Here is a 14,464-nt window from a genome sequence, read left to right as displayed (position 1 = left end):
TAGTTTGGCCACCATTGAAGGTAGAAGCACAGGTTCTGAGAATATCTTCTGGGCGTTGTGGGGATGAGATATCTGTGGTGAAAGTGAGTGGGCGAGACCACAAGATTGGAAATAGCAAGAGTGGAAAGCATTAGATAATATGTGGAGGTGGGAAGAGAGTTGACAAAAGGAGTCTAAAATGGAGTTGAGATGGGCAAAATCTAAATTGGCCAATAATTCGTTGAAATAATAGGCCTATCAAAACTAGGAAAAGGATCTGATTCGCATGCTACATTTTGAAATACATTCTCAGGATTGAATGGACAGCCTTGTACTCACAAGGTTGCAGAATGGTGAAAGGATCAAGCAGCGGATGAGACTCGAAGCACAATATGAATCAGCACAAACAAGAGAAAATCTGCAGATGCTGGAAATCCGAGCAACACACACAAAATGCTAGAGGAACTCTGCAGGCCAGGCAGCATCTAGGAAAAGAGTACAGTCGACACTTCGGACGGAAATCCTTCGGCAGGAATCAGCACTCTCATTGAGAGAAGGAAGGAAGACTAAATGACTGAAGCAGGGAAAATAGCACCAAACCAGACAAAATGGAGGAGGGCAGTGACATTACTGTACACTTTCTGATATTGCAAGGCACCTTGTGAGTAATTCTTACAGGAAAGCTGTACCATGGCAAAGAGATTTTATGCATGAACTGAATTCTGTCACAGCTGAATTGTACATTAATTTGGTTTTTTTTTTGCATTTATCCAATGTGCAACAATTTTGCTTGTACCTCATTCATTAACTAGACAAAAGTGAACAGTAAATTATACGTTTCATCCAGCGAGCAAGCATTTTATAGAAACATAGCTCTATATTAATCTATCAAGCATTTAATTCAAAGATAATTGTGGGTTCTCTGTTATCAAAACAGTCTATCTAACCTGTTAATTCCCAGTATTCAAATGTAAAAAAATAGTTTAGAAATTAATTTGACATTCATTTTAGGGCAGATCAAAGATGCCCAAGGACAGCCAAATTGGGTCACTTTATCTTTCTATCTTATTGTTTGTGTCCTTTCATGCAGCTTGTCCTTTCTTCTGAATAAATTTGCCTGGTATAGGCCTTCAGGACTATTACTGGGCTGGGCTCAAAAGGGTGGGAAGTGATGAGGGAGTTTGCATTGTTGGGGGTTAGTGTGAAATTACCTCAACTGCGGGGTCTGGGAAATTATTCTTGCTCTTTCAAAATAATTCATTGTTATAACTAACCTCACTTCTGGTTTGAGATTGGGCAGATATAAATTCTCCATCACTTTCTTATCTACATCTGAAATATAAACACAGCAATTTCTACTGTAATGCTTTGAAATATGACTGACCACTTTCTGTCACTTATGCCAAACAGAAACCAATGTTTGATTCCTATTTCTTTCTTTTCTACTAACTAAATATTAGTTAAATGTTAATTTCTAGTCTTTCAGTGTATTACCGACTTCTTCATCTCAAATGTGAAGTTGCTGCAGCCGTCAACTATTTTTGGAAAATCATTCTTGTGTTTTTTCTCACGATTATTTGAGACAAAGTGATGAAGTCCAACAAAAGCATGCATCTGACTGACAGGCATGACACTGTCAGATACCATACTGCTCTCAAAGGAAGACATAACTGACAGAAAACTGTTATATAAAATAATACATGCACATTTCCTGAGCACTTTCACAACGTAACATTTGGTTGCATTTCTTCACAACCAAACCACAAAATAATCCTTCCTGTCATTCATCTTTGTTTCACTAAAACATTCGCTGACAAGCTCACACTGATGGCAACAGACATTTGACAGGTAGGTGACAACATAAAATACTCTTTGTTTTACAGCTTACAGACAAAATGATTCTACAAAACTCTGCCGTTCATATCTCAGTAAGATGTACATAATTATTTTTTCTGCATTTAGGGATACAGCACGGTAAAAGGCCCTTCTAGCCCAGCAAGCCTATGCTGCCCCATTACTTGTGACCAATTAACCTACTAACACATGGGAGAGATCCGGAAGAAACTCACGTGGTCACAGGAAGAACGTACAAACTCCTTACAGGCAGTGGTGTAAATTAACCTAGGTCGCTGGCAACACACACAAAATGCTGGAGGAACTCAGCAGGCCAGGCAGCATCAAAGTAAACAGTTGACGTTTCACACTGAGATGAAGGGTCTCAGCCCGAAATGTTGACTGTACTCTTTTCCATAGATGCTGCCTGGCCTGCTAAGTTCCTCCAGCATTTTGTGTGTGCTGCTTGGATCTTCGGCATCTGCAGGTTTTCACTTGTTTGTGCTAAGTTGCTGGCACTGAAATAGCATTACGCGAACCGCTCCTCTACCCTGCCGCCCCAATATGGACTAGCTTTTCTGTACATAGTTTTTCCTGATCAATATATGGACTTGGCGAAGGCATCTTGAAAGTCATGGATAATGGGAATACATGCCTCAGGGAGTGCAGCATCCTGAAATGTGAAATCAAGGTAGAGTAACAGAAGTATTTTTTGTGATAGTTATCTACAGTTTTAATCAAGTGAGAGTTGACCAAATATTTGCATCTCCTAAAGGCATGCTTGAGCCACCTTGAATTATCTAAACATTATCCAATTTGGACCTTATTCCTTCCTTGATGCTTTTGTCCAATATAATGCTCAGTTTAACAATTTAAGCTTGTTACTTTCAATATGACAGACCATAGAGTACAAACAAAATCTTGCCAATCCATGGATTATCACAATGACCAACAAATACACTGCAGTACTGCAAAAACCTGTTTTCTTTAGCTTAATTTGGACATGTTTGAAATGAAAATATCAAAAATTTATCACTCCAAAGCATATAAAAATGTTCCCCATCAGCACCTCTCCAAATGATAGGCAAATATAACAAAGACTATTGAAAGCCATCTGATTCACTGGAAATTGAAAACATCTGATTCTTTTTGAACTCACCAACTACATAAATCTGAAGAACAATGAATACATAGAGTATAATGTTCCAGGAATCTTCATATCAAGTTTTAAGATATAAATAACTAGTGACCTTTCCAATGTGAAGTTACTTTACCACATAGCTTAAAGAATTACATCTTCCCAAGTTTCTTTGTAACCATAGAAACAAGGTGATCACATTCCTATCCATCAACAGCAATGAAAAACACCTGCTAAGAATTGTTGTAAAATTAGGCAGCTTCAGTCACACCTTCCCCATTATGGCTCATTACCATCTCATTGGTGTAGATCTCCATTCTCCAAAGTTACATCAAGAACAAGCACTGACCTGTTGGAGAAACGTGGCGCCATGTCACGGTGGGCTCTGGTCGTCCAATAGCGAGGCACAGAAGTGTCACATTGCTGCCCTCATTCACAGAAACACTGCTGGAAATGTTGACAATTTTTGGTGGAACTGAAGGAGACAAAAACATAATAATTGTTTTTAAAACTCAGATACAGTCATTCATCTGACCGTGTTTTGTAAAGTTAGAAGATGTTAATGCTTCACCAAACATTCCACACTGTAAGGGCGTATCAAAACAATGAAATACATTTCAGTTCTAACCACATCTCAGTTTTCAGGTAAAGAGTATGCTGTCATTAGATATTTCCCAACAGTGTCATTTTCCAAATAATACTCCATTTCTAGAAACATGCTTAACTTGGTTCAACATTTAATTGTTAAGAAATATCAGAATTATAAACTGTATCCAAATGCCCTCTCATTGGAAATGCTATACCAAAGGATTTATGAAGTAGGTATCCAAGATAATCATGAAAATGACACTTAGATTTAGATTCCAACTTCCACCTTGGTTTGACACAGATTTATTATTGACACATAAAATAAAATATAACAAGCAATTATCTGCTATATTCAATGTACAACTGTAAGGATTGTCAACACACTGCTACATCTTGACATTATTTCCGTATGATTGGGGCAGAAACGAACAGTATCTGCACATATTTTACATCAGCTGCACCAGGATATCCTGCACTAGTGTAGAACCTCACATTCAATAGTGAAGTGATGACACTGATAACTTTGAAGGACTTACACACAAAGATTGAGCAGCTTCTGTGATAGGAACTCCTCTTGCCCTGCTGGTTGGTACTCTCATTTACCATTTCAACAGGACGCCCACACTACTTAAGTGGTAAATGAGAGCACCCACTCATCAGACCATGACTTTTTTTTAAGTTAAGGCCATTAATCTTCCAGAACAGTTGGCCTTTACATATCTGAATTTATTTAAATTGCAATGAGTGGAGCAGGAATGCCTGGGGAACGAGATAGGTATCTTATCGCTATCTTATCTGCACAGTTTGTTCATCTTTAGCACTATTTTATTTATAGATTTCATAACATAGAAATTTTTAATGCACTGTACCACAGCCACAAAACAACAAATTCCATGATAAATATCAGTGATAATGAACCCGATTCTGATTCTGAAATCCCTGCATTAATTTAACTGGTCAGACAGCAGAATCAGCTCCTTTCTGTCCCAGTAATCAAGATACATTGTAGACAGAATGTTAGACGTTAAAGAACGCAAAGAAAAATTTTGGTTAAGGGATAGCAGATGAAAATTTGGCTGAAGTGAAAAGTCAGCCAACTTCTTAATGAATGGTGGGGTGGGAGTGAAGGCTGGTTAGCTCATTCCTACTTCTACTTTTCATATACTCACTGACGCAACCTATCGTCACACAGGTAGAATCTGCCACTGAAATCTTTATTAGAATAAAAGAAGGATTCGGTAATACTTCTCCTTTAGTCTGCTTTGCCATTCCATATACAGCACCAACAATCTGGTGAGGAACTCCAGGTGATAATTACTTGTCCATTACATGTTGTTTTGCCATCTCTGATTTTGTTACCAATAAATGAATCAATTGTTCATTCAGTGAAGTGTCTCACTGCAAATATTTTCAGTGATCTGTGGTGGATTCGGACACTGTTTTACAAGGATATGAAATTAATATGGCTGGTATTTCACATCAGTGTCATATTCCTGTACTAACCCTAAACCATACCCATGGATTTCCTCCATAACTAAAAGTCGAATGGTTTCGGGCTTGAATATACTGAGAAACAGAGCCTCCACAGTCTTCTTGGGTAGAGAATGCCAAAGATTCACCCCTCCTGGGAGAAGAAATTTCCTCTTATCAGCCATGCATCTTTATTTTGTAACAATGAATCTGGTTAAAGAAACCACAGCCAGGGAAATATTATTACTGCATTCACCCTGTTAAGTCTCATAAGAATTTCAATGGAGTCATCCCTCACTCTTCTCAACTCAGCAGATCAGTATGGGTTCCTATCCATGGAAGTTTCCCTTGTTTGCTGCACTCTTTCTAATTGTTGATGCAGTACAATGATGGCGCCATCATTGGTCACCATCTGACATTGGAGGATTGTGTGTGTGCATGGGTGTGTGGATAGTTGGTGGGAGGGAGGAACAGGGCCTTGTTTTATTGTTGCTGTTTGGCTGTGTTCTGCTGAGCATTGTGGGTATGCTACAGTATGTTGATGCCGGAACGCATGGCGACACTTGTGGGCTGCCCACACACATCCTTAGGTTATGTTGGCTGTTAAGTATGTTTTGTGGGTGTGTGATACATGTGATAAATAAATTTGAATCTGAATTACTCTCAGCAGGAGCACAAGAGGACATAGAGGACTGCAGCTTTTCGAACGCACATCATTACCTCTATTGCAAGTTATATACACAAATTCCCTCAGATTTTCCTCACAGGCCAAACACATCCGAGGAATCAATCTGGTGAACCTTTGTTGTACTCCATCCATTGTCTCTATCCTTTCTTCAGTACTATACATGATATTCCAGGTGGGTCTCAACAGTGCAATAATTAAATACAGGCTGTGTTGGTAAAAAGACAGAAAATCTATTCCAAACTCCAATGGGACAGACGATCAGAAAAACAGAGAAAGAGGCTGGAAAATATGATGATTAAAGCTTCCTTGGCAACATGCAGAAACTCCACTGAATCTCTGGCCCCTGCCTACTCGAAGTGGAGAGAGAGCATTCTGGAGAGCATTGAGAATCTCAAGGCTCTGCATCAGGAGCAGACACAGGCTCTGCCTTAGGAATAGATGTGGCCCTGGTCACTCTTGCACCTTGTCCCCTCTATGGAAGAACATTTGGTCCCAGCCTGATCTCATTAACCATCTAAGAACACACAAAACCAGACTGGAAATAAGTTGCCCTTAATCCCTTGTGAATGCTTAAGGAAGAATGGTACAGAGAATATTTATTATTCATAAATGAACAGTATGCCTAGTTTGCAAACAGCCAAATGATATAATCCCATTTAAGACTTTTTCTTTTGTTTTTTGCTGCAGGTCCTTCATTGTGCAAACTTAAACTATTATTAGTCCCATTTTAACATATTTTTTCACAATGCTGTTAAGCAATATATTGTAATGGTGATTTGTGAGAAAGGTTACCATACGGTCTTCCTACCAGACTGTAGCTTCAGTTCAAAGTAAACTTACTATCAAAGTACATATATGCTACCATGTACAAGCCTGAGATTTATTTTCCTGTGTGCATTCACAGTAAATACAAAGAAACAGAAAAAAAACAAACAAAATAATAATAACGAATAAGCAATAAATATCGAGAACATGAGATGAAGAGTCCTTGAAAGCGAGTCCATAGGCTATGGGAACAGTTTAGTGTTAGGGTGAGGGAAGTTATCCCCTCTGGCTCAAGAGCCTGATGGATGAGGGGTAATAGCTGTTCCTGAACTTGGTGGTGTGGGTCCTGAGGCTCCTGTACTGCTTTCCCGATGGCAGCAGTGAGAAGAGACCATGACCTGGATGTTGGGAGTCCTTGATGATGGATGCTGCTTTCCTGTGACAGTGATCCATGTAGATGTATTCAGTGGTGGAAAGGGTTCTACTCGTGATGGACTGGGCTGAATTCACTACTTATTGTAGGCTTTTCTGTTCAACGACACTGTTTCAATACTAGGCCATGATGCAATCAATATACTCAACATCGCACATCTATGGAAGTTTTGTTGACATTTGAGATGACATGTCAAATCTTTGCCAACTTCTAAGAAAACAGAGGCACTGATCTGCCTTCTTTGCAATGACACTTATGTGCTAAACCCAGGGCAGATCCTCTATAGTAATAACACCAATGAATTTAACGTTGCTGACCTTTCCATCTCTGATCTCCTGATGAGGTCTGGCTCATGGACCTCTAGTTTCCTCCTCCTGAAGTGAATAATCAGCTCTTTGGTCTTGCTGACATTGAGTGAGAAATTATTGTTGTGGCACCACTCTGCCAGATTTTTTTTAATCTCCCTCTGATATACTGATTCGTCACCACATTTGATTTGAACAACGACAGTGGTGTTGTCAGCAAAACTTGAATATGGCATTGGAGTTGTGCTTAGCTTCTCAGTCATAAGTATAAAGTGAGTAGAGCAGGTAGCTGAGCACACAGCTTTGTGGTGTTCTCGTGCTGATGAAGATTGTGGAGGAGATTTTATTGCCAATCCAAAGTAACTGGAGTGTGCAAGTGAGGAAATCGAGGATCCAATTGCACAAGGATGTATTGAGGCTTAGATCTTGGAGCTTATTGATTAGTTTTGAAGGGATAATAGTATTGAATGCTGAGATACAGTCAATAAAGAGCATCCTGATGTACGTAGCTTCACTGTCTAAATGTTCCAGAAATGAGTGAAGACCCAATAAAATGGCATCTGCTGTTGACTTATTGTGCCGGTAGGCAAATTGCAGTGGATCCAAGTTGCTTCTCAGGCAAGAGTTGATATGTTTTATCATCAACCTCACAAAGCATTTCATCACAGGGTATGTAAGTGCTACTGGATGATAATCATTGAGGCAGGTCACTACGTTTTTCTTCAGCACTGCTATAATTAAAGCCTGCTTGAAGCAGATGGGTACCTCAGTGAGTGGTTAAAGGTATTAGTGAACACTCCAGTCAGTAGATCAGCACAGATCTTTAGTTCTCGGCAGGTACCCTGACTGGGCCAGATTATTTCCATGGAAGGATACTCTCATATCAGCCTCGGAGATTGAAATCACTCTATGCCTGGGGGCTTTGGGAGCTTGCTTTAGACCACAACTTAAGACAGTAACGTAAATAAGGCTCCTACAATGAGAGAAGTCACAACTTTCCAGGGATAGGCTGGATAAATAGGTGAAAAATATGTTTAATCGCACAATGTGTTTCAGGTGCACAAATCATAACGCTTCTACATTAATGTGAGGACATAAAATGTAAATACTGTGTATATCGATAAGCATTGACATTCTATAATCTATGGCTCTGTCTGTGTTTGTACTGTAAACTTGATGGACGTATTCTAGTCTCCGTATCTGTGTGAGTTTGCACTTAAGTCTTGATTAGACTGGAAGATCATGTAGTGTATCTGTTGTAACACTGGAACATTTTCAAAGATAGTCTGTACCAAAAGCTCAAAGATTCAATGGAATCACAAGGACTAGGATTATAACGAGCCCACTCAGTTTTCTGGCCTGCCCTGCCATTCAGTACATCATAATCTGTGGCATTGGGGCATGTGAATGGGCTGTTAAGTTGCACAGTTATCTCCTTTTATTTTCTATTGAGCAATACCGTTTGCTTGATATGGCAATGGAAAACAGCTCCACCAAGTTTTCTAACCATTCTGTTGGCATCAGGATCAGAGGTCACCAAGGAATGTGACCCTTCAGCATACATCAGTTTAATTCTACCATGTGTAAATTGTCCTGTGTTTTTTTCAGGCCACCACTATTTTTTCTGTGCTATATTTCTCTGTATTATTGCTTGAACTCTGAATGTCCCTCCTTGACATGTGGTTATACCATATGTTTTCAATTGAAGTTATGCTCCTTATATGATCTCGAATTTGGTGTAAAACTAACTAGACCTCAGAAACATACTGCATACTTTAACATTGTTTAAATACAAATCATTTTCCCTTTTGTTCATGCCAGTGTTACTGTTTTCATCCTAGTTTTCAAGCAATTATGTTTATCTGAAGTTAATTAAATTTTTGAGGGGGATAAAAGGGAAAATTGCACAATGCAGAAGTTAATGGGAACCATTCCTCTGCAATACAAAATTGAAGATTTCCAGGAAGTTTTTGATCCAGGATGTCTTTCTCACATCATAAAAGCATTATTCAAAAGGTATTCAATATCTCTTTAATCATGTTCATGGCTAAGTGTTGGGTTCCAATAATTCAGCACCAACTGGACTGAAATGCACTGCAGCGTTAACAAACTTGGATATTCCTGATGTACTTAGCATTCCAAAAAAAAATGCTTCACTTTCCAACCCTATTTCTTCAAAACAAATTTATTTTCAACCATTCATTCACCGCTGACTTTCAAGCTGAATTCATGGTATGAAACCAATTGAACGTTGCCCTTTGATTTCCTATCTTAAATCTACTTCTACACATTGAATGTCCTGAGGATAGATTTCTTCAATGTGTTTTTCATCAGTTTTCCTGCCTTCACATTGTTATAGAATCTTATAGCCTCGGTCTTTTGCAACAAGTACTGTATAGCATTTATTCTGAAATCTCTCAGCTCTGCTGGTCTCTGAGCTCCAGAGAGTTGAATGCAAGATGTTCATTTTTGTTTCAAATCCCTCCAGAAACTTGCTTTATCTTTTTCACATTTTCAATCACAACTACCTGCCAAATCCCACACGACACATTCCAGGGATTTCAGCACCAACTTGGGTTCACCTTTGCTATTTCACTATCAAAATTGATCCCTCGGCTTTTTTTGCTACTATGGGGCTCAATCAGAAAAGACAACGACAGGGGGAGTAGGTCACTCAGCTATTCATGTCCCACCATTCAATATAAGTATTATTGATCTGCTATCAATAGCTTTCAAATCCCTGATCTTTCAAACATTTAAAACAGAAAACACAGAACATAGAAGAGTACAGCACAGGAACAGGCCATTCAGCCCAGAATGTTGAGCCAAAGCAGCTAGAAAGATCAAAAGCACCCAAACACTAATCCCTTCAACCTACACAATGTCCATATTCCTCCATCTTCCTCACATCCATGTGCCCATCTAAACATCTCTTAAAAACCATTAATATATTTGCCTCTACCACATCAGGCAGCACATTCCAGGCATCCATGACTCCAAGTAAGGAACTTACCCCTCACATCCCCCTTGAACCTACCCCCTCTCATCCACAATGCACGCCTTCTGGTACCAGACATTTCAACTCTGGGAAACAGATACCACATGTTCTTTCCATGCCCCAAAAATCAAGCCTCCAAAATGCTCAAGTGTGGAGAATTCCAGAGATCTGTCTTCCTCTGTGAAAAGAACAACCTGGTAGGCGACGCAATCGGCAATCGCCTCTGATCTGGACCGACATTTACATGCCGGGCGACACCTAATTAATTAGCTTGTTTATTTCAGCTTTTTTCTTAAAGATGTGCTGGGTACGTGCTGGCTACCGCTGCACCGCTGCGGTCTTCGTGGGAATGTATTGGTTCGCGGCCCTGAGGTTGGGGACCACTGACTTAAAAGACACACAGCAAGGTTCATTCTCTCTAGAGCATGGGTTCCAAACTTTTTTATGCCATGGACCAATACCATTAAGCAAGGGGTCCTGCTCTAGAATGCTCTTCCATAAAATATTTACCCAATTTCCGTTTGAGAAATGCTATTGAATCTGGCTTCACCACATCAGATAGTGCATTCAATTTTCAAAATATAAAGACTTTTCTCATGTTGGTTCTAGATATTTTTCAATGCCTATTAACACGGGACAGTGACCTTTATTGCATATTGTGCGTTTCCAAGAACTGCATTTAACACTGCTAAATAAAATTGGCATCAATTTGCAATGTGTACTGGAAATTCACTTGGTGGTATCATTACACACGGAGGCCACTGAGAACAGGGTCTGTGTACAGCACCAAATAAACTTCTCAGGAACCAGTTTTAAGTTTGCATTTCTAACACAATTTTGGAAATACCATGTACAGTAGAACAGTTGGTATCTACAATACCTATAGACAATGCCCTATTTATCAGAGAAAAAAACTCCAATGACAAAACTGACATAGATCTGCAGCACAACACAAGTTTTGAGTATGCTTCTAAGTGTCTGGATCTAGAATTCACTTTCATGCTATCTTTGCTCTTCACACTTTGAAGCATCCATAAAATCTCTGCCTGGTCTTTGTTGCTCTTTGGAGAAAAATGGCAGCTTTTCCAATCATGCCGTTGGCCATATTCCTTATTCCTCTTATCATTCCATAAACCTCTTCTGTACCCTATCTCAGCAACCATGTGTTCCCCTCCATAGATGCTGCCTGACCTGCTGAGCTCCTCCAGCATCTTATGTGTTGCTCTGGATTTCTGCCAAATCTCTTGCATTCATAAAGTATGTTTAGACTTGGACGCGATACCTCTGCCATGAGCCAAATTATTATTTTATATGTTTGTGCAACTCATTTTTGTAAGTCATAATTCTGACCTATAAAGTCTGGGATCTCATATGTAACTAAATTTTAATTTTCCTTGTCATTTCAAACAATTTTTGCACTGATACCCACAGCACTATGCTTAACACTGCCTCACTTAATATGCTCTTTCTCTCTCTTTATTTGTCCTTCAGAATCTATTATTTCAGACTTCCCTGTAATTGTTATGTTTTGTCAAGTGTCCAACAATTCCACCACCTGTGGGTGCTCTCATAGTATATTTATATATTCCTTACTACTTACAGAACATTCAAGTTTCTAACCATGTGCCAAGCTTGGAATGGTGCTTTATGCCTCCAATCAAATCATGATACACATGATAAATAGAGGTTTCCACATTTATCTATTATTTACACCCCCTGTCCAAGAAACAGCCATCTCCCACAACACTGTTTACTATCAGTTGACTTTGGCTCTCAGCTGCTTGTATTCTTATCTCAGTGGCCTTAATTTTGCTATCAAACCAAACTTGTGAAAATCTATAAACATTGCATTAGTTGTAAATCCCTCCCTCTTCCAAGTAATTAGAACAAGCAAAGAAACTGGGCTATTAACATAAATTGATGTTAACATAAAGACTTGTATCACACAAAGGAAGATCCTAGCCACTTTTGAACAAGAGAATTAATTAAGGGAATCAGCAACCTCTCTTTTGATTTATTTGTTGCATAATGATGTAACAAGGAACACTCTGCTTAAAAATAAGTCTTCAAAGGGACAGAATGCAGATTATTCAGCACAGATTGCCTTAAAATAACAAAAATATTAAAAACTGAGTTGAATTCTCTCTGAGCTGAAAAGTGCTGCCATCCAAAACTATGATGAATACATTGTGCCAAGAGCAAGGAGAGTGACCTTTTCTCAGTAATAGTCTGCAACCAGTCTGCAGAAGGAAGACAAGACTAACCTACAATAATTAACAATTGTGTCCCTCTTCATAGGAAAGAAAATAGGCCTCTGCTTTGACCATGCCAATGGCACTTGTCACAATAAGATGAAATTTCACCTCATCAATCTATCACATAGCAGACTTGTTCTTCTACAAAATGCAGTACTGATTTGTTTTAATTTTGGATAGATTCATTGGTTAGCATGAGCTATATATAGCCACTCAAGTTAAATCATGGGAAACAATCTATTGGGTTTCAGCTGAGGAAAATTTAATTCACTCAAATACTAATTTACAATTGGGCTCAGGTGTGAGGTCTTTACAGCTCTAACAATTAAATCAAAGGAAGCATGCAGGAGCTTAAAACGAATTATAACATAATCACCCAAACACAATAAATAAAATGAGGAAAAATATAATTAAGGTTAATAATAATGGCTGAAACAAAATACCACAGATGCTGGAATTTCAAGATAACAGAAATTGCTGGAAATACTTCGCAGGTCAGCCAGCGTATTTAGAACACAGAACGGAACAGCGCAAGAATGGGTCCTTTGGCCCATGATGTTGTGCCGAACTAATTAAAATAGTATTTAAATGCTGAAATAAACTAATCCCTTCAGCCTATACAATGTGCATATCCCTCGATTCTCTGCAACTTCAGGCACCAGTCTAAGAGCTTCTTAAATGCCTCTATTATATTTGCCTCCACTATCATTCCCAGCAACAAATTCCAGGCACCCAACACTCCCTGTGTTAAAGAAAAACTTGCCCCACATCTCCTTTGAACTTGTATACTCTCATCTTAAATGTATGCTCCCTTGTATTAGTCATTTTCACCATGGGGTGAAAGCTATCAGCTATCTACTCTCTCAATGTCTTTCATAATCTTAGAAACTTCCATCAGATCTTCCTCTGAGAAAACAACCCAAGTTTGTCTAACCTCACCTTGCTGCATATGCCCTCTAATCCTGTTAAACCTCTTCTGCCTCCAAATCCTCCATTTATTAGGGTGACCAGAAGTGAGTGCAATACTCCAGATGCAGCCGAACAAGGGGTTTATAAATCCACAACCTACCTTGCTGACTCTTGAACTCAGTGCCTTAATTATAAAAGCAAGCACGCTATACACCTTCATTACCACCCGATCAACCTGTGCAGCCACTTGGGCTTGGACCACTCTATACATCAACACTGTCAAGTGTCCTGCCATTAAATGTATACTGTCACTTTACATTTGATCTCCCAAAGTACAACACCTCACCCTTGACCGGATTAAACTCCATTTCCCATTTTTCTGCTCATATCAGCAACTGATCTCCATGCTGCTGTATCCTTTGGGAAGAGAGGGAAACACAGTTCATGTTTCAGATCAATTATCCTTCATCAGCTAAAAGCTCTATTTCACTTTCCACAGATAATGTCTCTTCCACCGATTTCTTCCATCATTTTCTGTCATTATGAAAATAACTGCAAGTGAGGGTAAGCATGCTGCTAAATAGATCTTACAAATAGAAGGCTCAAAAAGCAGCACAATGCAGAACCCTTTCAAATATTTAGTTAAACTGATCCACCAACCCAGGTAAAATATTCTAGATGCAAACACATCAAATAATGACACATAATATGAAAATACTGATGATTATATGAAGTAAAATAGTGTAAAACTCTTGTATATCAATTGGAATTCTGCACTTTACACTACTTAATCCTTACTGTACTCATGACATTCATTCAAATGTATTTCTCCCTGACTTTCAACGGGCAATCAGCTCTATAGTTTCCTTACAAGCTATCCTTTAACATTCAATATTACATGTTCTTCAACTGGAGATGATTTTCTAGACATGACTAATGACATCCAATCACTCAGAATGCTCTGTTTGCAGCTTAGTGCTAGCTCAAGGCTTCCCTGTGCCCTCGTTATTTTATGAAATCAAAAATCACGCCAATGACAATGTCGTAAACTCTCTCTTTGATTCCACCAGCTTTATTTATTTGGTCTGCAACAAAACTGAGTG

At 39.0% G+C, this 14,464-nt stretch overlaps 1 protein-coding gene across 5 annotated transcripts in view; it reads right to left on the bottom strand.

Moving 5' to 3' along the window:
• opcml (opioid binding protein/cell adhesion molecule-like) overlaps nt 1-14,464 on the bottom strand; it is a 2,222,745-nt gene that overhangs the window by 372,494 nt on the left and 1,835,787 nt on the right. For all 5 annotated transcript variants that reach the window (XM_063038344.1, XM_063038342.1, XM_063038343.1 and 2 more), the window contains one exon: nt 3,300-3,425. In XM_063038344.1, coding sequence (XP_062894414.1) covers nt 3,300-3,425 — 126 coding nt within the window. The remainder of the gene's footprint in view (nt 1-3,299; nt 3,426-14,464) is intronic.

This window comes from Mobula hypostoma, chromosome X2 (assembly GCF_963921235.1).
Source record: "Mobula hypostoma chromosome X2, sMobHyp1.1, whole genome shotgun sequence".
Classification (NCBI taxonomy): domain Eukaryota; kingdom Metazoa; phylum Chordata; class Chondrichthyes; order Myliobatiformes; family Myliobatidae; genus Mobula; species Mobula hypostoma.
This window is presented reverse-complemented; position numbering and strand designations above follow the sequence as displayed.